This window comes from Diabrotica undecimpunctata, chromosome 4, assembly GCF_040954645.1.
Source record: "Diabrotica undecimpunctata isolate CICGRU chromosome 4, icDiaUnde3, whole genome shotgun sequence".
Taxonomy (NCBI): domain Eukaryota; kingdom Metazoa; phylum Arthropoda; class Insecta; order Coleoptera; family Chrysomelidae; genus Diabrotica; species Diabrotica undecimpunctata.
This window is the reverse complement of record NC_092806.1, coordinates 30,719,800-30,741,824: the sequence shown is the minus strand read 5'-3', so window position 1 is coordinate 30,741,824 and position 22,025 is coordinate 30,719,800. Positions and strand designations below refer to the sequence as shown.

Here is a 22,025-nt window from a genome sequence, read left to right as displayed (position 1 = left end):
TTTATTTTAGACAGAAAGCCTTTAATTGGAGCGCATGTGCATAGCGTTATATTTTCACATTTAAGCAAAATGATTAGGCTAATTCTACATTCATTATTTTTTTGGAAATTGTTTTCTGCTTTAATGTGAAAATTTTGTTGTTAAAAGTACTATAATACATACAGTTTGTTCATTGTTTAAAAATACATTTAAATAAAATTGTGTATTTTAGAAGTTTGCAATGTTGCCTCAACGTAGAAATCCATATTTTGTTTTAAGACGTATGACGTATTCGGTTGTCTTTTCCGATAATTTTATACGTGTTGAAGGAAAAACTAGAAAAATACGGTGGTTATTTACATGTACGGTTAAGACATTGACATTTATCACAATAAAAAAGAAGAGGTTGTGACTCCTCAACCATTACATCGGATCGGAGACTCATTTTCATTTTCATATTTTGAATCAAAAGTTGTAAAAATGACGATTTATATTTTATAGTCGTAGCCAACTTTTCTAAACTAATAACCTATTCATAAAAATGCACAAGTCATTAATTGATGTAAAAAATATAGTAAAAATAGAATACCTGCGAAAAATCATTGACTTACAAATCTCGTGATTTTTCTATTTTTAAATAATTTCATGTGATTGTGACTCACACATTTACTTTACGGAAAATGTTTGTTTTTACCAATAGAGTCTAAGTAATGGAAGTAATAATTGCTATGGGACATTTTTGTGATACTCATGGACCCTGTGTAATTTTGTGTACTGAAGCATTTGACAAAATTCCTGAAAAACCGTCTTCTCTTAAAGTTCCTATTTGTTCAGCTTGCGAATCTATAAAACTTGATACAGTGTATGCCTGTGAAGACGAAAGAAAGCAGTATATTACCTCAAGAACATCATTTGATTCCAAAACAGCACATTTGTTAAAAGATGCAATTTTAAGAAGCCTTAGTATTGAAGTGAGTATATACACTTTTATTGTATTATAATACGTATTTTTAAGCACTTTTGGTTTTAATCAATGATATACAACTCTTACCCAAATTATCCCCTATCTCCTAGTTTAATATTTTTGAATTATTTCCTCTAGCACCACTTTTGCACGCTTCCCAACAAAATTATTCTCTTTTATGTGTGAAATATGGCAATTTGAACTTAGACGATTTTCTTGAATCCTGTTATTCTAATATTCTCATCTCCATTGATATTATTTTAAATCTTTGTATTTTTATAGGAGTCTTACTAATATCTTCCATTTAGTAAGATAGAACACACATTTAAATATAAACTCTCTTGGTATTTCTTACCTACTGGGTGTATGTATATCAAAATTAATCATAATATTTGTATTTAAATTTGTTGTATATGTGTTAGTTTTTTCTTTATTGCTCATATAACCAATTCCAAGTCTACCATATACATTTTCTGTTACTTACATATACTTATTATATGTATTATTAAATAGCAAAATAATTAAATATAATATTTTTTTATTATTTATTCATAACAAAATATGTATTATTGCAGATGGTTTTGCAAGATGGAAAAACTTCGGGAACAATGTATTTTGGAGATAACAATCGAGGTCATATCATTGCACATGTTTTTAGCGTAAAGGATTCATTTTCAAGGGGCTTTAAGAGAAAATACTGTATAATTGTCCTTGGGAAACAACAGGTAATTATATATTTAGTAATTGTTTAACATATAAGTTTTGAAATATACAATAATATCTTAGTCTTTAACATTATGTTTTTTATTGCAGATATCTTTGCTCAGTCACTATGATTTCATAGAAAATAACTTGAAGAAGATCAGTGAGGGCATACAGCAAAAAGCAGACAAACTGAATACAACTGAAAGATCTTCCACCAATAATATTGAGAAAGTTCTAAGATCTCTTCCAGAGTTAATTGGCGAATCTGCTATTTATGGACAGCTCCATATGTGGTTTGTGTTTTTGTTAAGGTCAAAAATATTCCAAAGAGTTCCTCATAACATTCCAGCCTGTCCAGTAGATTGTTCCTCCATAGAAAAATTAAGAAACATAAAATTAGAAATGTCAGATGTTGTATATGATACAATTGCTTATTGTATATTAACTGGAATTCACACTGAAGAAGTAGATACAAGTATTATAAAATACTTTCAGGAATTGTTACCCAAAGGATTTGAACTGCCAAGTAAAGGACAGTTGTGTACTATATTTAAAATCAAAGATACATGGAATGTTAAATTCCAAGGTAGTCTACCTCTGGTTCTTCCTAGACTCCACATGTGTATAAAAGAAGCATTGGAAGATACAAGTTTATCCGATTCGGCACTGTACCATCAGACTAAAAGCCTTATCATGCATTGGTACAGCATTTCATGTGTTCTCAGTTGGTCTAAGAAACATTGTGATAACCTCATGAGGACTTTGGAAGTACATAAGTGTGATATGCCATTGTTATCTTATTGGATACCTCAAAGTGGTGCTTGTGTAGAACTATGTAAAACTGATTATTTTAAATATGCAAAAATGTCGTGACAGTACTGTATACCTCAATTATGAGAGGATATTTATCAGTATTTTAATCATTCAGTTTGTGATCTACAGGTAGCTATTATCTGATATTTTTTGTTTGTATATTTATTAATATTTTTTTATTAAAATGATCTTCAGAGAGTATTTACCAATACAGAAATAACAAGGACACTAGAAAAAAACTTGTTAGAACTGAGAAAAGAACTACAATAAATTGAGAACTACAATTTAACCACCATAGAAAAAGAAAGACCACATACATTGGCCAAGTAGGGGAATGAAATGTATTTGTTACTACAGTGTTCTCAATGGAAGCTAAGGTTTATGAAAAACCAAGAACCCATTACAATATGTGCTTGTTATGGGTGAATGGAATAAAATAGTAATACATAAACAAGTTTTTCCTGACATTTCATTTTATTATCAAAGGCAAATTTCTTTATGACTTTGGGGCTGATTGTGAACTGGTCTGCTAAATGTGGAGTGCAATTTGTACTATTATTATTATACTACTATCAATCTACCTTACAAAACTCGGCTATGAAAGCCTCCATTTCTTGATAGAAAAATAAAGTATTTAATAATTAAAAGTTGGAAAGAAAACTTTCGCTGATATGTATCAGTTTTCGTTTTGGTTTATTATTATTATTTAAAATATTATATGAATAGCTTGTTTAGAATAAAGATCTGAACTAATATGACATACTAAAAGATGAGCATCCTGTTGATCACAAACTGTATAAGGATATATATATATATATATATATATATATATATATATATATATATATATATATATATATATATATATATATATATATATATATATATATATATTGTATATAGTTCTAATGCAAATATGTGTTTATAAGCTGTGATATAGTAACTAACAAACATATTTAGTTTTAAAACATTTTATATTTCTTAAGCCTTAAGTATTCACATGTTTGTATGTATATATATTTTTTAATTATTCTTCTTAAAAACTGCCAGTCTGTATACTAACTTGACTGCTGTTTTGAATTGATAATTAATTGTGAATGTATGTTATCTTGTAAATATCAACTATTTTATTATGAATGTTAAAAGAATAAATATGAAAATTATAAATTGTATTTTTTCATTTATATTTACACCTATAAAAAAGAATGCCTTATAGAGGCAATACTTGTTTGATCTTGTACATATTACTCAAAGATGAAGCAAAGGACCATAGTGTGCTATCTCAAAAAGTGCAAGTTGAAAAAGAACTTAGTACAGCGTACTGGGAAAATATTCGATGCCAAAAGTAATCAATAAGGTTATTAAAATCTTCTCGCTATACTAAAATAGTATAAGAGCTTCAGAAAACGGAACTCAGAGTAACCATAGATGTTCTTACTAAACTGTTCTTAAATATAATTTCTCTATATTTTGATATAAAAAAATACACTTTAGATAAATAAGAAAACAACTATACCTCTATTACACTTACTTATAGATATTTACTCCAATAATTTACATATATTATTTACTTTCGATCACTTTGACAGCATACAGCGTGCTGCAAGGAGACATAGAGCAAATGCTGATGAGGTGCTGCAAATGGAAAATGAATGTCGTGCACAGAAGAGGGTACTAAATAGGCTCATTCGCTTTAGTAAAAAAGAATGCTGGAGACGTCTGTGCGACGAGTTGGATGAGACGTATGGGGTCAAGGGTACAAAATTGTAATGAAGCGTTTTGACGCGTAACCTCTATACGAAATGCCGCTGGATAAGAAACTCTCGGTAACAAGGAAGCTCTTTCCATCTGGCGAATGGCATGGAGTGCGGAGTGATGCGTCTGCTGAACAAGCTGAAGCCTTCTCCCTAGACGAACTCGCTGAAGCGTTGGGGGCCCTTAAGCACCGCAAGGCCCCGGGCCTAGATGGGGTAACGCCTGGGCCTACTGGATCCTGCGTGGCTCCTGGGCCACATCAACGCTGTCCTCGTTGGACAGAGCTTTCCCGCAGACTGGAAAACATCGAAACTAATTCTCCTGCCTAAAGGAGAGGACAAATGAGTCGTCTAGTTTCAAAACCCGACAAATCCACTTTTTATGAATTTTGAGCTATTCATGTCAAAAGATTTGTAATCTGGCCCTCTACAAGTTTATAGTGAATTTCCGATGCAAAACCCTCCTAATCTAATCTTAATTTGCATTTGAAATATTGGGTTGGTTTCAAAATCCAGCAAATCCAAGCACATGTTGAAATCAAATACCAGCAAATCCGAGGCAACCAATCACAGTCAGGCCAGAAAGTGACGTCAGGGAAAATGTTTGTTAGTGTTGTTAAAACCGTTAAAACGTTTGGTTGTAATAGAAGTTTGCCCTGCAAAATTTGTGTTGTTTGAATAAAATCAATATAGTTTTATAGATAAAATTAGTTGTTAAAACGTTTTAAAATCAAAATAGTTATGGAAAATTTCATGGTTCCCCAAGAACTGATGTTTGTTCTACGTGCTTTCAGCTAACAGAAAAGATAAAGGTTGAAGAAAATAATGAACTTAAAAATACATTATTAACCGAAAAACGCATACATAAGTTACGAGCAAAAGCTTTTTTTAGTTTACTCCAAGAAGAAAAGCAAAGCCTTAAAACCATATCCTTTGATTATCAAAAGAATCAGGCTATGCCGAAGATTACAGCCGGCAGTTATATACGCACAATTTTGCGGCTATAACAGGTTCATATCATTCGCCGTTGACTAAGGAAAATGTGTTTTTGTATACATGGACAGGAGATCAACATTTAAAAGGAGCAAATGAAATAGTCAGTGCCGTTTATCACAAGCTTTGCCATACAAACTTCGATGACGATATACGCACTGTACTACTTGTTGCAGATGGGTGAGGAGGACAAAATAAAAATTCTATCATGATAACTATGTGCACTAAATGGCTTAGTGTAGATGCACCTTCATTTATAAAACACTTGGAGATTATATTCCCTGTGGCTGGACACTCATTTATTCCCCCAGACAGAGTATTTGCAAAGATCAAAAAAGTTATTAAAAAAAAGACACCATCGTTTCTCCAGAAGAGTTCGTTGAAATTTTTAAAGACCATGGAACTCTCTATATCTTGGGTCAAGATGTGACAGCGTATGACTGGAAAAAGGATTGTCAAACTGCACTTAAACCTCCTGCACAGTGGCACTTTCGATTTAATATGAGCAAAAGATTTCTATTAAGACGTGGAAAAAGCAAAGTTGTAACTATTAGTAACTATTAGAGGAGAACAGTCTTATAAATGTGATCTAGGAAATATAAGTCTGTATTTAAAAAAGGAAAATCCGTTAAAAGTATGCTCCAATGTACAGTCACAGGTGGTGTACGTCCTAAAAAAGAAAAACTTAAGGATGTAAAGAGCTTATTGGAAAAACATTGGGGAGAAAATTGGCAACAACTTGAAACTCTAAAATACTTTGATGCTATTTATAAAATATATGATAATGTTGAAGACAACGAGATTCCAGAGATAACCAACAATGACCATTTGTGTGAATCAGTTGACGAAGTTCCGGATTTAATAGTTTAATTTAATGTTTTTTGTCAAAATAAAACCAATTATATGATTAAACAACAATGTTTGTTTTTGTGTTTCACTAGATATAATTCAAACTCCGACAATTCCATACATGTTTGTTTCAAAACCCAACAAATCCATAAGTAAAAATCAAAACCTGACAAGTCCATTTTTGTTTTTTAAATTTTATTTAAAATTACGTATTTCCAGAATAATTACAAATGGTTTTTAATTCAGAAACATATCTTTTGACTAATAAAAAAATATAAATACCCATAAGCTTAACTTTCATACCAAAATAGTTTTTTTGAATTTCCCAACATTTGACCTCAGTGGATTTGTCGGGTTTTGATACTAGACGATTCAAATATCGACCTATTTGCCCCCTATCTTGTATTTGTAAACTTTTTGAGAGAATACTGAGCGAGAGAATCGATGAAGCAATTGAGAGGTCTGGAGGCTTATCCCCTAGACAATATGGTTTCCGTAAGAATGTTAGCACGACTGATGCAGTGTTGGGAGTTTACCGAGCGTTAAATATAGAGGCCCGCCACCAAAAATGGGCTGCATTGCTCCTACTAGACGTTAAGAACGCCTTCAATTCACTGCAATGGGGAACAGTGATGAGAGCGATTGAGGATAGAAACTTTCCTGGCTACGTGAGGAACCTGATCTCGGACTATCTATCCGAGAGAAGGATCCTGGTTGAGAAGGGTGTGATTGTGGATGTTACGGCTGGGGTGCCACAGGGGTCCGTCCTTGGCCCAAAGCTATGGAACCTGGCATCTGATGGGGTTTTGCGCCTTGAATACGGTGAGGGGGTCACACCCTTGCATTGCTGGTAGTAGCACGGGATACAGAAGAACTTCTGTACAAAGCACGGAGTGCATGTGACTTTGCAAAAGATTGGATGAGTCAGCACGGTCTGAAACTCGCTGAGGAGAAGACCGAGGCTGTGATCCTCAAGGGACCACGGAAACGTGAGAATGTTATATTTGAGTGCGGTAGTACGGAGATCACTCCAAAAAAGTGCGTTAAGTACTTGGGAGTAACTCTTCACACCAATGGGAGTTGGGGCGAGCATTTGCGGGTGGTGACGTGCACGGCCACGGAGAGAGCGGCTGCACTGGGAGGGATAATGCCCAACATAGGCGGGCCCAAACCTGAAAGGAGAAGGGCTCTGCACGGGGTAGTGCAATCTATCGTTCTTTATGCGGCCCCAGTCTGGAGCGGAGAGAGAACACGAACAGACAGAACAAGCCTGTTACGCGTAGCAAGCGCCTATAGAACTGTTTCTGCAACAGCATTGTGGGTCATCACCGGTTGCATGTCCTCTCACATCTTGGCATGCGAGAGGACCCGTTTATTTAATCGTGCTCGTAAAACTGGTGTGACTGAGAGTGCAAAACGTGAAGAGAGAGCCACATCTATACAGATGTGGCAAGCCGAATGGGAGGCAACTGTAGATGTGGCACAGTGAACCAAGTCACTTATACCGAACGTAAAGACGTGGCTCGAATGTGGACACCGGCGTTTAGATTATTTCCTGTCGCAGGTTCTCACGGGCCATGGGTGTTTCCGCTTATACCTCTTCAGGTTTAAGAAAGCGGCTACAAACAGATGCCCTTACTGCAATTTGGTGGACACTGTGTCATATACACTGTTGGAATGTGTAAGATGGAGTAGAGATAGATTAGAATTGGAGAGAAGGAATTGTGTTCGTTTCGATTCCGTGAGTGAAATGATTGTGAGGATGAAGACACGTGGGCAAGAGCCCATGCATTAGTTAGACAGACGCTCCAGTCCAAGGAGACTGAAGAACGACTGTTGTAGTCAGAAAAAACAAAGGTTTGTTGTGTTAAGTCCAGCGGTGAAGCTATATTTAACGAGACGTGAGGCGGATGTAGTACTGAAGATATGCCGCCACCAGGGCGAATCCCGGACGACACTCGCAGATCACAAGCGTGGTTAAGAGGACGGAGGGGTTTTAGTGGGTAGGTTCTCGATCCGGCTGAGATTGCGGTTGAGCGTGTCACATGTGGTGGGCTCGACAGCCATCTCAGCGGCGGTGAGGGAATCACACATATCAGAAATAAGACCAGTAAAAAAAATAAAAGACTGTATAGCGTGAAAAAATAAAAAATATATTAAATTAGGTGTTAATTTCAGAAATCTTGTACAATTATAGCATCACCGTCTTGAACAGAATAATAATGCAGTTCTTTGAATTCATCACATAGTTCAATTTTAATTTCTGGCTGTAAAGCACTACTGTATATTAACACTGGACGTTCTCTCAATTTAAACATTTTTTTAACAAGCAATATGAGCTTCTGAACTAAAATATTTTCAGGCAAACTTTTCGTCTTTTCTACGCCGTTGTATCGAAATATTAAATTCACCAAGGAGCTTTGAATGATGTTTGGTTTCACGATGAGTTCAGCCTCTTCCGGCAAACCATACACTGAAATAGACATATATAGTTTGAGTTTCTATTAACATTATTATTACAAATATACAATCTATACACGATATACATACATCTAAAAGGCACAAACGACTTTTTATCATAGTGTGTACGCTATCCACACATGTTTCTTCCTATTGAATCTCTCCTATCAGAGAATAGTAGGATATTATGTATGTATTATCGGTAGTAGGACATATAGAACCATTTATATTGATTAGATAGTTTATATTAATCATCTCATCAGTTTTGCGAGAGTTGAGAGCTGCCACCAAGAAGTTCCAGCTATTTCAAGGTAAAGTCAATTATCTGTGTCATATAGTCAGTAAAGAATGAGTGGCCGTGGATAAGGGAAAAATCGATTCCATTAAGGAATGGCCAGAACCAACTGACAAACATCAAGTGAGAAGTTTTCTTGGACTATGTACTTACTACCGGAGGTTTATTAAGAAGTTTGCAGATATCGCTAAGCCATTAACGTGACTTACACAGGAAGCAAGAGATTACCGCTGGGATACAGACTGCCAAAATGCCTTTGAGACCTTGAAAAAGCATTTAATCACAGCACCAATTTTGGGGTATCCACTTGTCAGAAGACCAGTTCATCTTACATACAGATGCAAGTAATGTGGGAACTGGAGGAGTGCTGTCTCAGATTCAAGGAGGACAGGAACGAGTTCCTGGATATTTTAGTAAAGTTCTTTCAAAACCTGAGCGGAATTATTGGTTCAATATATAATAAATCAGTGCAAATCTTTGCCTATGCTGATGATATCAATATTGTTGGGAGAAAGGAAAATGCTGTACGAGGCGTATGTATCATTAAAAGAATCAGCTACAAAAATGGATTTAATAATAAACACCAACAAAACGAAGTATCTGAAAATAAGCACGCAACCACAAATCCTACGACCACTTGTTATACTTGTTATTACCACGTCATCAAAGCAGCGAACTAGGACCAAGTTGTAAAGCCAGAATGATGATAAAAACATTAAAATAAAACATTTTTATGTGCTTTTACAAGTAATTTAAAAGTTTATTTGGGATAGTTCATAATTTCCAATGACCTAGTGTCGTTTCAAAACTTATTGAAAATGACTGAAATGTGTTAACACACTAAAATAATAATACAAAAATACATACTTTCAATTAATTGAAGAAACCTATTATGTTCTAATAAAAAATTTTCTCTATCTACTGTATTTTCAATTTTCATCCATTCTAAAGCATACTTCTTAATATAATCGTATTCAGCACCCCTTTTTTCATCACCTTTGATGTGTCTTCCATTCAAACTCTAAAAAAATATTAAATATTTTATTTCCATTTACCGGTAAAGGTACATTAATTTTTTTGACATTTCGATAAAAAGAGTGATATACCTACTTGTAAGTGTTCTATTTTAGCTATTATAATTTGTTCTCTAGTAGCAATATTCTCCGTCTCTAATATTGGGTTTTTTAAAAGCCTAAGATGGCGAAATTTCTCCAATTTGTTAAGCTCTCCTATACTTCGCCACTAGAATAAAAAATATATAGATAATAGTGAAGATTTTACAATTGTAACATGATTTAATACACTCGCGATCATAAAATCCGGGTCATCTTGAAAATTTCAAGTTTCTTAAATATTTTTGCCTCTGGTGCAGTAATAACCTTTTATTTTGGCTAATGTATTTTTTATTTGTCATCAATGTTTGTTTTGAAAGAAAAAAATGGTTTTTTATTGTTTTTATTGAAAAAAACAGAAAACAAATCAAATTGTTGATAAAACAGACATACGAAAAAAAAGTGGAAAATACAGAACGTGGTAAAAAATCAGTGAAATTTCAATGACCAATATCGTGTATTGCCTCCCCTGGCTCTAATAACCTCTTGCAGACGACGGGGCATATTCTCAATTTTTCTCCGGATTACATGTTGTGGTATGTTATTCCACTTTCTCACTAACAGATCCTTAAGCTCCTGTGCGTTGTTAGGAGGATGTGTATGGGTTTGAATACGTTTTTTTAAATCGTCCTAGAGATGTTCGATGGGATTCAGGTCCGGAGACTTAGCTGGCCATTTCCAACTTCGTCCAAGTATTACATACTGATCCTGGCAACGTGCGGTCGCACGTTGTCCTGCATAAAAACGGCGTTTTCTCCAAGCCCTGCCATTTTGGGCATAACATGTTCTTCCGGAATCTCCGTAATGTACCTTCGTGCAGTTAGGGACCCATTTTTGATGAAGGGTAATTCTGTGTGGAAGTCGGAAGATATACCTCCCCAAGCCATGACCGAGCCTCCACCAAATGGCATTCTTGGAGCAATGCAAGCTTGTGAAAATCGTTCACCGGTTCTCCTCCAAACTCTTACACGTCCATTGGATCCAGTTAGGCAGAAACGGGATTCATCTGAGAATAACACTTTGCTACAATCGTTAATTCCCCAATGCGCGTATTGTCGAGCAAAAGTTAGTCGTGCAACTCGAGGCACCCGGCGAAGTGGCGGTCCTCTAGCCATTACCCGAGAAGATAGTGAAGAAGAACGAGGTCTTCTTCTGACTATTGCAACACTAAAATTGCGATTTCTTACTTGCTCTAGACGATTTTGATGCATAACCGCAGTTGAGGTCCGGTTTCGTAAAGCCTGAAACACAAGGAAACGGTCATCTAGTGCCTTGGTCGTTCTTCTTCGTCCAGAGCCAGGTCGCCTGGTTAGCAAACTTGTCTCCTGAAAGCGTTGAAGCAATCGTTGAACCGTAGAAAGGCTTACGCCAACAGTTCTTGCGACTTGCTGTTGAGTGTGACCGTCTTCCACAAGTGCAACAATTTGTGCCGTTTCAACAACAGTCAAAGGCATTTTTGTCAAAAAATAAACACTAATAATGGCACTAATAAACACTAATGGTGGCAATAATAAACGTTTGTCCGTTGTATTTGAACAGAAAGTCGAAGTACAAACGAGACATTTAAAACAAGCGGAGTTACAGGTAGCGTTCATTTTGGGAAGTGTGCACTTTACCGCGAAATCGGCACTATTGGAATTCTTTGTTACAAAGGAAACCGCAACAATTCTCAGAAAGATGCATTAGTTTGTATTTGTGTTATTATTATTTACGATAAAGCTCGTTAAAAATGAAATATCGGTGATTTTCAAGGTGACCCGGATTTTATGATCGCGAGTGTAATTGTGCATTACAGTTTATATCGTTCGATCTCTCTTCGCATTTCAAATCAAATATGTGATTATATTTCCTGTAATAATTACTATTTAAATGGAAATAAGCCACAATTAAAGGTTAAAATACGTTTATTAACGTTTCAATTTCCACTTCGGAAATCGTTCTCAAAATACAAACATTAGTGAACAGACTTCAGAACAATATTTCCTGTAATGTTACATTGTATTGTAGCATTTTCTTTTTCACAAAATAGGTCACAAAAATCGATATAGTTTATATATTTTTGCGTTTTAAAATACTAGTTGAAACCACTACGAGGTTGTTTACTTTAGCAGAAAGTTGTTTTCGAAGGGGAGAACTAGTTACTGTTTGTTTTTTCCTTGTTCCGCTTACAGAGATTTTAAGAATATTACCTGAGTTTTTTAATAAAGATTGACAAACGTTTTGTTTTGAACTATGCAATAGAAAAACCGGACATTAGTGGATCAGAATAAGCCACTACCTGAGCAGAATCTACAGCTAAAGATAATACGACTGCTCGACAAGAAGAGCATTCATGTGCGCGCAGTCGTTTCCGGATCCCTGGAAAATCTCGAGGCTCGTACTTCTACCTAAATTAAAGGCAGGAAAATATCGTCCTATTTGCCTTCTTCCTTGTATCGGAAAGTTGTATGAAAGAATGCTACGTGCACGAATTGGTGCTGATCATCGATGAGTCATCCTGATTTTCTTTGACGTTCGAAATGCTTTTAATACATTGCAGTGGGGTCATGTAATGAGCTCTTTGGAAGCAAGGAACTGTCCTAGGTATCTGAGGAATGTGGTCGCTGATTATCTTTCCGAGAGGAAGATTGTGGTGGAAAATGGTGTGATGGTGGATTTACCGGCTGGGGTCCCGTAGGGCTCCGCCCTGGGGCCGACACTGTGAGGAGGGTGTGACCCCCTTCGCATTCGCGGATGACCTTGCTATGCTGGTGGCGGCACGGGACAGGGATGAACTCTTGCTTCGGATTACGCGTGCGTGTGTCCTCGTTGAGGATTGGATGAGCGAGCATGATCTTTCTCTCGCGGAGGATAAGACGGAGGCTGTAGTACTCAGAGGCTACAGAAAGAGAGATAGGGTTGAATTTGACTTACTACGTCAAGTATCTGGGAGTTACTCTTCACTAGGGTGGGAGGTGGGGAAACATTTGAGGGGGGTGACCCGCAGAGCTATTGAGAGAATGGCTGCGCTGGGGAGGATAATGCCTAATATCGGTGGCCCCAAATCCGAAAGGAGAAGGGCGCTTCACGGTGTTGTGCAATCTGTCGTCCTCTACGCGGCCCCAGTCTGGATTGAGGAGGCAGAAATACCAACTTACAAGAGGCTCATAGTAGGCGTGGACAGAACTAGTCTCCTGCGGGTAGCATTTGCCTACAGGACTGTGTAAGCTGCCGCTCTCTGGGTGATCACCGGCTGAGTTCCTTTACATGTGCTGGCAGGTGAAAGGGCCAGGATTCATAGTCGTAGGGTGCGGAACATTGGAGTGTGAGAGATGAATGAGATAAGACTGGCTAAGAGATTAGTTTCAATCGGTCAGTGGCAGCAAGAGTGGGAGGCAACACGTGATGTGACGGAGTGGACGAAGTCACTAATCCCGAATCTTCGAAGCTGGGTGAAGCTGGATTATTATCTGACGCAAATGCTCACAGGCCACGACTGCTTCCGCAGCTGCCTTTTCAGGTTTAGGAGGGCTTGGTCCGATCAGTGCCTTTACTGTGGTCTCTCGGATACTGTGACACACACGATGTTGGAGTGTGAGCGTTGGGCGGATGAAAGAGAAGTTTGTAAGAGAGTGTAACTGCAGAATGTTTGATTCCGTGAGAGAAATGGTGGAGAAAATAATGTGGTGGACACGGATCCACAAATTTATCAGGGAGCTGCTCTCTTCAAAAGAACGAGAGGAGAGGGAACTCGTAACAGAATTCTAAAACAAGCGGGTAGCACCTCGGTGGGGTTCGGACTGTCGCAGACTGAAATAGGAGTGAATGAGAGCCAGACGACGCGAGAGATATGCAGCCTCGCTAAGGCAGGGGGTTGAAAGCCTTTGGTGGTTCGTGTGGGTGTGGTTTCCTCGATGAATGTGTCGGAGAAAGAATGGGAATCGGGTGATAGCAGGGCATCAGGAGAGGTGTTTGCCTTAACCGGCCCTTCCATCCTGATGTCTGATGTGACAAAGGAGAGGTTTTTAGTTGGACGCCGACCGTCGCTTAGTGGTGACGGGACGAAGTGTCAAAGGTCTAAATCCCTCGTGCATCTCGTCCTGGCACAGCTTCGTTAGGGTATTTAGGAACCCAACACTACCTGTGTTGGGTAACAGGGTGTTGTTTTCCTTCTTCTCTTTAAAGATGGAAAAAAAATCAGCCACAGTCTATTTTGCATAAGTTGGTGGTAAGCAGAGAAAGCAGTATATTTTGCATAAGTGGTGGTAAGCAGAGAAAACGACAAGAACTTCAAACCGTAAGTCATCTCATTTATTATTCCATTGTTTTGATGAAGGAAGTTCCTCACAATATGCTGAATTTTTCGATGATTCAATGCTACAATGGATTCAGAGGTAAATGATATATTATACAATAAAAATAAAAAACTTTTTAGTGTTCAGTGGAAGTGTTAAAACTTATTTTGTACAATTTGATTAAATGTTTAAATTTTGTATGTTCAGTGCTCTAGTAATCAATTGATAATTACTATACTTTTTGTTCAGCTATATATGTAGGTATATTTTATAAGATATTAAGTTATCACACCTACATATCATGATATGATCATAGCTGAGGTAATGTCTTAACATTTTGTTCATTTTCACTATTTAATTTGAGTATCATTTAAATTAAAACGAAATTCACACTTCCAACTTTACCCAGTTATAAAGGTATTACACATATTCTAAGAATATTTGTTTAAAACCTGTTTTGTTTTTATTTACATGTTTGATTTTGCTATTTACATGTTTGGTTTATATCTATTTTGTTAATTTGTTGAGATTGCTCTTTTACTTTTACATGGCTGAACTTTCTACCAAATCAAAAATCAATTTTTTAGACAGTTTAATAAAAAAAATATGATGATTTATTTCACGGTATAATAAACTTTCTACCAATCGAGAGAGCAGGCAGGATACCAGTCAAATTATGATAACAAACATCTTGTTTCATAGATTTTCACAACGCGTTCGACACGATCGAAATACATAACGTTAAAGAAGCAATGAATGTCAGTAGGATTGACCATAGGTATAGTGAATTTATTTACAATATTTACAAAAATGCCACTATGACTGTTAATATACACGATAAAACCCGACCAATAAAAATAAAATGTGGGATAAGGCAAGGAGATACATTGTCACCGAAATTATTCATAACGGCATTAGAGTATGCCTTTAAGATGGTAAATTGGGACCACAGAGCAGTAATAATAGATGGCGAAAAGCTTAACCATCTCCATTTCACAGATGACATTGTACTTATTACAGATAATTTAGGAGAAGCCACATATATGTTAAATGAATTGGACTTTGCATGTTCGAAGGTGGGCCTTAGAATGAACCAAAACTAAGTATATGACAAATATGGTCCCTAATAACCATTTAACTATTCAAGACAAAGTGGTAGAACTGGTGGAGAAATATACGTCTTTGGGTCATGAAATAAGAATCAGTAGGGATAACCAAACATCATCATCATAAGTGGCTCGACAATCCGTTGTGGATCTTGGCCTGCTCACAAAGAAGTCGCCACTCCTGTCGATTCCTGGCAACTTCCCTCCATCTTCTAACCCCTAGAATCTGTAGGTCTTCTTCCACATCATCAATCCATCTCATTCGTGGTCGTCTTCTGCTTCTTGTGCCCTCTGGTTGTGAAAATGTTAATCTCTTCGTGTATTCGTGATCTGACATCCTAGCAATGTGTCCAGCCCATCTAAGTCTCTGCACTTTAACAAACTTCACAATATCTGGATCGGTGTATAACTGATACAGTTCAAAGTTGTATCTTCGACGCCATAGCCCATTTTCATTTACGGCCCCAAAAATCTTTCTAAGAATTTTTCTCTCAAAAATACCAAGAAGTCTTTTATCATTTTGAGATAAGATCCACGTTTCAGCCCCATATATCAAAACTGGTCTTATTAAGGTCCTGTATATATTAAGCTTTAGTGCACGTTTTATATTTTTATTTTTTAAATGTCTCCGGAGGCCGTGAACAGTTCTGTTTGCTATTGCTATGCGTCTTTTTATTTCGTCGCTTGTCGTGTTTGTTGCGTTTACTAGCGATCCAAGATATGTAAATTCTTTGACTTGCTCAAAGGTATGGTTGTTAATTTGAATTATTTCTTGGATATTTCGAGGGTTTTTAGAAACCAACATATATTTGGTTTTTTCCTCGTTTACCACAAGTCCTAATTCACTTGCTGCGTCCGCAAGCCTTGTAAAACACTGCACCATGTCTCTCATACTTCTGCCCACTATAACTATATCGTCAGCGAATGCGAGAATTTCCGTCGATCTATTAAAAATAGTTCCATTCATTCTAATATTTAATTGTCTGATTGCCTTTTACAAGGCAATATTAACGAGCAGACACGCCAACGCGTCCCCCTGTCTTAGACCATTATTAATGTCAAAGAACGTAGAGTTTTCTCCTTCAATTCTAACGCATGAGCTTACGTTTTGCATTGTTAGGTGGGTCAACTTAACTAACTTAGGTGGGATCCCAAAGTCTATCATTGCATTATATAATGCAGTTCTTTTCACACTGTCATAGGCTGCTTTGAAGTCAACGAAGAGATGGTGTGTTTCTATGTTATATTCTAGTGACTTTTCTAGAATCTGCCTATGTGCTTGAATTTGATGTGTAGTTGACTTTCCAGCAGTAAATCCGCATTGATATTGACCAACAATATCCTTTGTAAAATGTTTAAGTCTTTCAGATAATACATTGCCGAAGATCTTATACGCAGATGCTAACAGAGTAATGCCTCTATAGTTCTTACACTCCAGTTGATCCCCCTTTTTATGCAATGGACATATTATTCTCTTCAGCCACTCTTCTGGTACCCGTTCATTCTGCCATATAAGTACTATTAGTTTATGGATTGCTGCAAAAAGTTGATCACCACCTTTTTTATACATTTCCGAACAGATGTCATCGATTCCTGGGGCTTTATTGTCTTTGAGTTTTAGGATCGCATCTGACACTTCTCTTCTTGTTGGGTCTTCACTGTGTAGTTGACATTGTATAACCAAACATGCGAAATCCAAAGACAAATTACTAACCAAGACTACAGCTTCGAAATTGAGGGTCACAGAGACGAATGGAACAGTCTATGCTGGGAGTGACGTTGCGGGACTGAATAAGAAACGAAGATCTGCGAAGAAGGACGAGTATTTCTGATGTTGTGGAACGCATAGCGGAACTGAAATGGAACTGGGCAGGCCATGTAGCGAGAATGCACGACTCACGATGGACGAGCAAAATTACAAATTGGAGGCCAAGAGTAGACAAACGTAGTAGACCACATACACGTTGGACTTACGACATCAGGCGTATCACCAAAAATTGGAAATAAGAGCACAAAATCGTAACGAATGGAGGAGTTTAAGGGATGCCCGTGTCCAGCAATGGACGTGATAAATCCGCAGGATGATGGGTAATTATGATGATGATAAAAAACTTATTTTAAACCTCAATTGTAGCTTATTCCCATTAAAATAGTAATTGATTTTGCAATTTCATTATATTTTTTTTACCATTTAAGTTGCTTTTATTTCATTTTAATTTGATTGTTTAATCATTTATAAGATTTAAACTAATAAAAGATAAAAAGTTAATGATTTAAAAAAACAATAAAATTTTCCCTGGAAGGGAATCGAACTCCGGTCCCACATGACAGGCTGGGATACTTATCACTGCACTACTATCACTGTACATTTTAATTGCAGTAACTGTCAAACGCGAAATAGTTATTCGCGCAAATTTAAATAATTATTAAGTTTTCTGAATTTTTTCAATTTTCTGTGCAATTTTCTTTTTGTAAGAACCTTCTACACAGTATTAGAAAACTTTAAAAAAATTAATGAAATCGGTAAAGTCGTTCTCAAGTTATAGCATGACTTAAAGAAACAGGGATTCATTTTTATATAATAGATAGTTTCAATAATTTCCATCAGCTGCGCAATTATTTCAACAAACTGATTCGATAAAATTATGATTTTAAAAAAGTCATACAAACCTACTATAACGAATTCTCACCTCTGATATTAAGTTGTCATTCAAGTTGAGTGTTTCCAGATTATTAAAACAACTCACTGGTATTAAATTTTCTTCAAATCTGATACTTTCTAATTTTATATTTTCTATAGTCATATGTTCTAACGTTTTTATTACAGATAACTTGTTAATTTCTGACCAATGTCTTATGTCGTTACCCTCCAAGTCCAAATATTTCAACCTCCTAAAATTATGATCGGATCGAATTGTTAAATTGGTTATATGGTTATAAGGCACTCTTAGCTCCTCAACGTTTGGGAAAATTGCTGAAATCGTTGTAACATCTTCAAAGGTCAGTTCCATGGAACCACAAACTAATACAGTTATATTAGGATATACATGTTTATCTGTGTTATCTGGCATAGATAACAAATTTTCACTGAAAAATAAAACAAGACATTATTATACCTTAATTTTTTTAATTATACTCTAAATCAATAATGTATTACCTTAAATTTATCCAATACAGATGTCTTAGTTGTGAGCAAATACTGAAAATGTCATTCCAACTTGATAATAGATTTTTTGATATATCAATCTCTCTAACATTTGGACATAAATTCATCAAGTCTCCAATGATGCTTACATTCTGAAGTCTTACATTTACAACTTCTAGTGACTGGAAATTTCTAAAATAATATTATTTCATTAGACCTAGCATTAGCATTCTTATATAGCATATTTAGAAAAAATTTATATAGTTGATTTGCTGAGCTTGGGAACATCTTGACAAAGTTATTGTCAGAAACACACTCTAACAGGTTCAGCTGAAATCAGAGTAGGTTTCAAACATGTGAAATCAAAAAGACAGGGCCTTTAGTTGAATGCGAAGCTGCAAAGAGTAAACATCCATTTAAAAAGGATTGTACACGAAAGCAGGAAATCTTCATTAAATATACAGAATAAATCAAATACTATTACTTACTATCAAATATTACTTACCTTTGTTTTTCAGCAACTTCATCAAAACCAACAAATTCTAAAAATGGCGCATTTATCATCTGTTGAAATTTCATCATTTCTTCTTTTTTTTTCTTAGCTGAATCTTCATTATCTATAAATCCATACCTTGTTCTCACAGAATCAATTAATTTTTGGCCTAAGTTTACTTTCTCTTTTCTTACTAAAGATCCTGACTTTGGGTACCTAAATAAAAATATTATAGTAAAATAAAACAATTAAAATTGATTAAATTATTGTACACAACGACTTATGAATTGACATAAGTGTGTACTAAGTATTGAGTCATTAAAAGCATTAAAAGTGTGCATAGACAAAAGGTCGGGAGATCCAATTTTACTGTTGTGCTGCATTTGTTTTTGTAGTTCCGAGGCCACACATGCCTAGGTCAAATACATGTGTTCCAGTTTGGTTCTGAACATTGTGTGTGAAATATGTTCTCAGATAGTTAATCTTCAGAGTGATACAGAGTATGGTGAGATATTTTGGGTTCAGAGTTCTTTTTAATGTGAACTTTCATAAATGTAATAACACATACTATTACAGTCAGACTGTAGTGGTCAATGACAATAACAGAAAGAAAAAGAACACATGAACTCCAGTTTTTCATTATTTTTACTAATGTAAATTAATTATCCTTCATATTCAAGCAATTCAAAAAAAAAAGATTATTAAATTCTCCTTCAACTTCTGCTCCCTTGCTGTTAGTTGGGCTAACCCAGTATTTTCTTCTTCTTTTTTTCTTGGATGCCTAGAGACATTGAAAAAGCCATGCTTGTTCTTCATTAAAAAGTGAACTGTCTGAAAACATGTTTCTTGTACAATATTTGGAACAAAACTGGAACTCTCTGTGTTGCTACATTTAGGACATCCATATTATTAATATTCATAATTTTACAAGTATAAGGTTAGTCCTTAAATGGCGTAAGTATATGAGCAAGTTAGAAAATGCACATATAAAAGAAAATAGTATCAAACAAGGATACATCCAAGCAGCACACAAAGTAGTATTCTTGTATTTTTGTTATATATACCTTCGTAGGCGACAGTCATACTAATATTCACCATTGGTAACAATGCAATAGTACTCAATGGCACAAATTTGATAAAGATGAAAAAAATTATAACATACAAACTAAGGAAAAAAAATGACATTTATACTAAGGAAAGAACAAGTTTAGGTTAGTGGCTATGTATTAGCAAGCTGGACAGCTCGGGTTCTATCCCAGCAGATACCAGAAAATGTTCAATTTTTAATTTAACTAAGCCAGCAGAGTGCTTTGGGGGTCATGTAATGCTGTAGGTCTCAGCTACATACGTAGTTGTTAACACTAAATCCTGAGCTAGAAGTTTAAATGAATAGAAGATGCAATAAACCAATTGGCTGCAGTATGACCGCTTATAACAACAAAACAACTTTAAAAAACTGTCTATAACTACCCCTGGTTTTACCCAAGGTACACATTTTATTCAGGCTAAGTTGATCTTGACCTTTGGATATTTTTAAAATATCTAGACGTTTTTGTAAGCATTTTTTACTGGAGGTCACTCCTTCAAACTTGATGTTTGGAAGTTTAGGTCTTCTAAAACCCACATTTGCTGTCTTGCTGCATTTAAGTATACTATTAATAAGCTGGCTATAATTTCTTTATCACCAGTTTCGAGGAAATTCTGGTAAAAATCTCACTATTTGAGACCAACCAGGGATACACTATACAAGGAACGTGTATATCTGGGACGAGATTGAAAGTGCAAAAGGTTTCCAACAAATACAGCATACATTACCATACAAACCATGTTATTATGCATTAAGATCCTTTCAACAGGCAAAACAGAAATATTAATTTATTACTGAATCATTAAATAGTAGACTACTATTCCACCACTCTAAATTTTTTCCAGTTACTGAAAATATATTCTCACTTCTGTTTAATTACTTCATACTACAAATCTTATGTTCAAAAAATGTATACTGAATTAAAGATAATTTGATATTTTCAGTGCTCTGAAAACAAATACAAGGGGACCTTTATGAGCTACTGATTCAACAATGGATACAAGAATTTGATTGTCTATTGAAAAAGAAATTTGGTTTAGATTTTTACCTTGTATAGAAGTACCGAATTCCATTCACGGTTCCATTATGTTTACCACGGTCTTTATCATCCCAATCAATACCCAGCCAGTTTCCAGGATAATCTTCTACAGGACCTACATATTTTATACTTCCAAAATTACCATTGCACTCAATTCTCTTTCCTACTTTATACTCTGTATCTGATGTCTGGGCGACCATGACATTAAAAACAAATTAATTTGTCGACTTAAATTCTGCAGAAATATACAATGAGTAATATATTTTGACTTTTTGACAACTAGCTCCAGGAAAATTTAACTTAACCTCATTCTCTTATTTTGCAAACCACATGACCTTGTATGAATATGTAGGCATAAAAATTTTTCTGTTTTGACAGATGTTAATAAAAATATAGCAATTTATATGCAAATATTATTTTTTTAACTCTATTTCGTTAGTGCAATTACTATTTTAGTTGGGAATAAGCCACAATTTAAGTTTAAAATAAGTTGATTTTTGACGTCTTGATTTCCACTTCAGAAATCGAAACGTCAAAAATAAACTTATTTTAAAATTAAATTGTGGCTTATTCCCAACAAAAATAGTAATTGCATTAAGAACAGTTTCGGAAACTGTTTTATATATTTGTCTTATAATATATATTGGATTAGGCCACAATTCCACAATTGATTTTAATAAAAAAATTATAATTGTTTTGATGTTTCTACTTACACTCCAGAAATCGGTTTAAAATTTTTTAAAGTAGGAAGTTGTTATTAGAACCTACAATGTATTTGTTTTGGCGCTTTTTACTTTTTAAACATTTATAAAATGTAATTTTCATTACAATTAATTGTGACTTAATCTCATATACACATAATATCCATTACATTTGTTTATATGACGAAATCAAATAAAACATAATTTGTTTATTGAAACAAATCTTTTACTAAATATTGTAAATCTTGTATTATAT

The 22,025-nt window shown here is 35.4% G+C and overlaps 3 protein-coding genes across 3 annotated transcripts; 2 read left to right on the top strand and 1 right to left on the bottom strand.

The window, feature by feature from the left end:
• Positions 1-414: 414 nt before the first annotated feature.
• BHD (folliculin) lies at positions 415-3,280 on the top strand. Its single transcript, XM_072529262.1, has 3 exons — positions 415-950; positions 1,519-1,668; positions 1,757-3,280. Exons 1-3 carry the CDS (start codon positions 690-692, stop codon positions 2,519-2,521), a joined length of 1,176 nt encoding a protein of 391 aa, XP_072385363.1. The 5' UTR covers positions 415-689; the 3' UTR covers positions 2,522-3,280.
• A 3,696-nt stretch (positions 3,281-6,976) lies between these two features.
• On the top strand, positions 6,977-7,546 carry LOC140438607 (uncharacterized). Its single transcript, XM_072528268.1, has one exon. The coding sequence runs from the start codon at positions 6,977-6,979 to the stop codon at positions 7,544-7,546; it is 570 nt and encodes a 189-aa protein (XP_072384369.1).
• Positions 7,547-8,189: 643 nt separating this feature from the next.
• Positions 8,190-21,562, bottom strand: Tbce (Tubulin-binding cofactor E). The gene is made up of 7 exons (XM_072529261.1): positions 21,078-21,562; positions 18,955-19,158; positions 18,462-18,641; positions 17,995-18,391; positions 9,923-10,054; positions 9,680-9,833; positions 8,190-8,530 (listed from the first exon to the last, which is right to left on the bottom strand). Exons 1-7 carry the CDS (start codon positions 21,266-21,268, stop codon positions 8,232-8,234), a joined length of 1,557 nt encoding a protein of 518 aa, XP_072385362.1. The 5' UTR covers positions 21,269-21,562; the 3' UTR covers positions 8,190-8,231.
• Positions 21,563-22,025: the final 463 nt, after the last annotated feature.

What these genes read in the sequence shown, in the direction of transcription:
- BHD (XM_072529262.1), top strand. Translation starts at nt 690, where the DNA reads ATGGAAGTAATAATTGCTATGGGACATTTTTGTGATACTCATGGACCC. An exon ending in TAAGAAGCCTTAGTATTGAA is followed by an intron (nt 951 to 1,518) that starts GTGAGTATATAC and finishes GTATTATTGCAG; the next exon opens with ATGGTTTTGCAAGATGGAAA. An exon ending in TTGTCCTTGGGAAACAACAG is followed by an intron (nt 1,669 to 1,756) that starts GTAATTATATAT and finishes TTTTTATTGCAG; the next exon opens with ATATCTTTGCTCAGTCACTA.
- LOC140438607 (XM_072528268.1), top strand. Translation starts at nt 6,977, where the DNA reads ATGAGTCAGCACGGTCTGAAACTCGCTGAGGAGAAGACCGAGGCTGTG.
- Tbce (XM_072529261.1), bottom strand. Translation starts at nt 21,268, where the DNA reads ATGGTCGCCCAGACATCAGATACAGAGTATAAAGTAGGAAAGAGAATT. An exon ending in GAAGTTGCTGAAAAACAAAG is followed by an intron (nt 18,642 to 18,954) that starts GTAAGTAATATT and finishes ATATTATTTTAG; the next exon opens with AAATTTCCAGTCACTAGAAG. An exon ending in CTAAAATAGAACACTTACAA is followed by an intron (nt 9,834 to 9,922) that starts GTAGGTATATCA and finishes ATATTTTTTTAG; the next exon opens with AGTTTGAATGGAAGACACAT.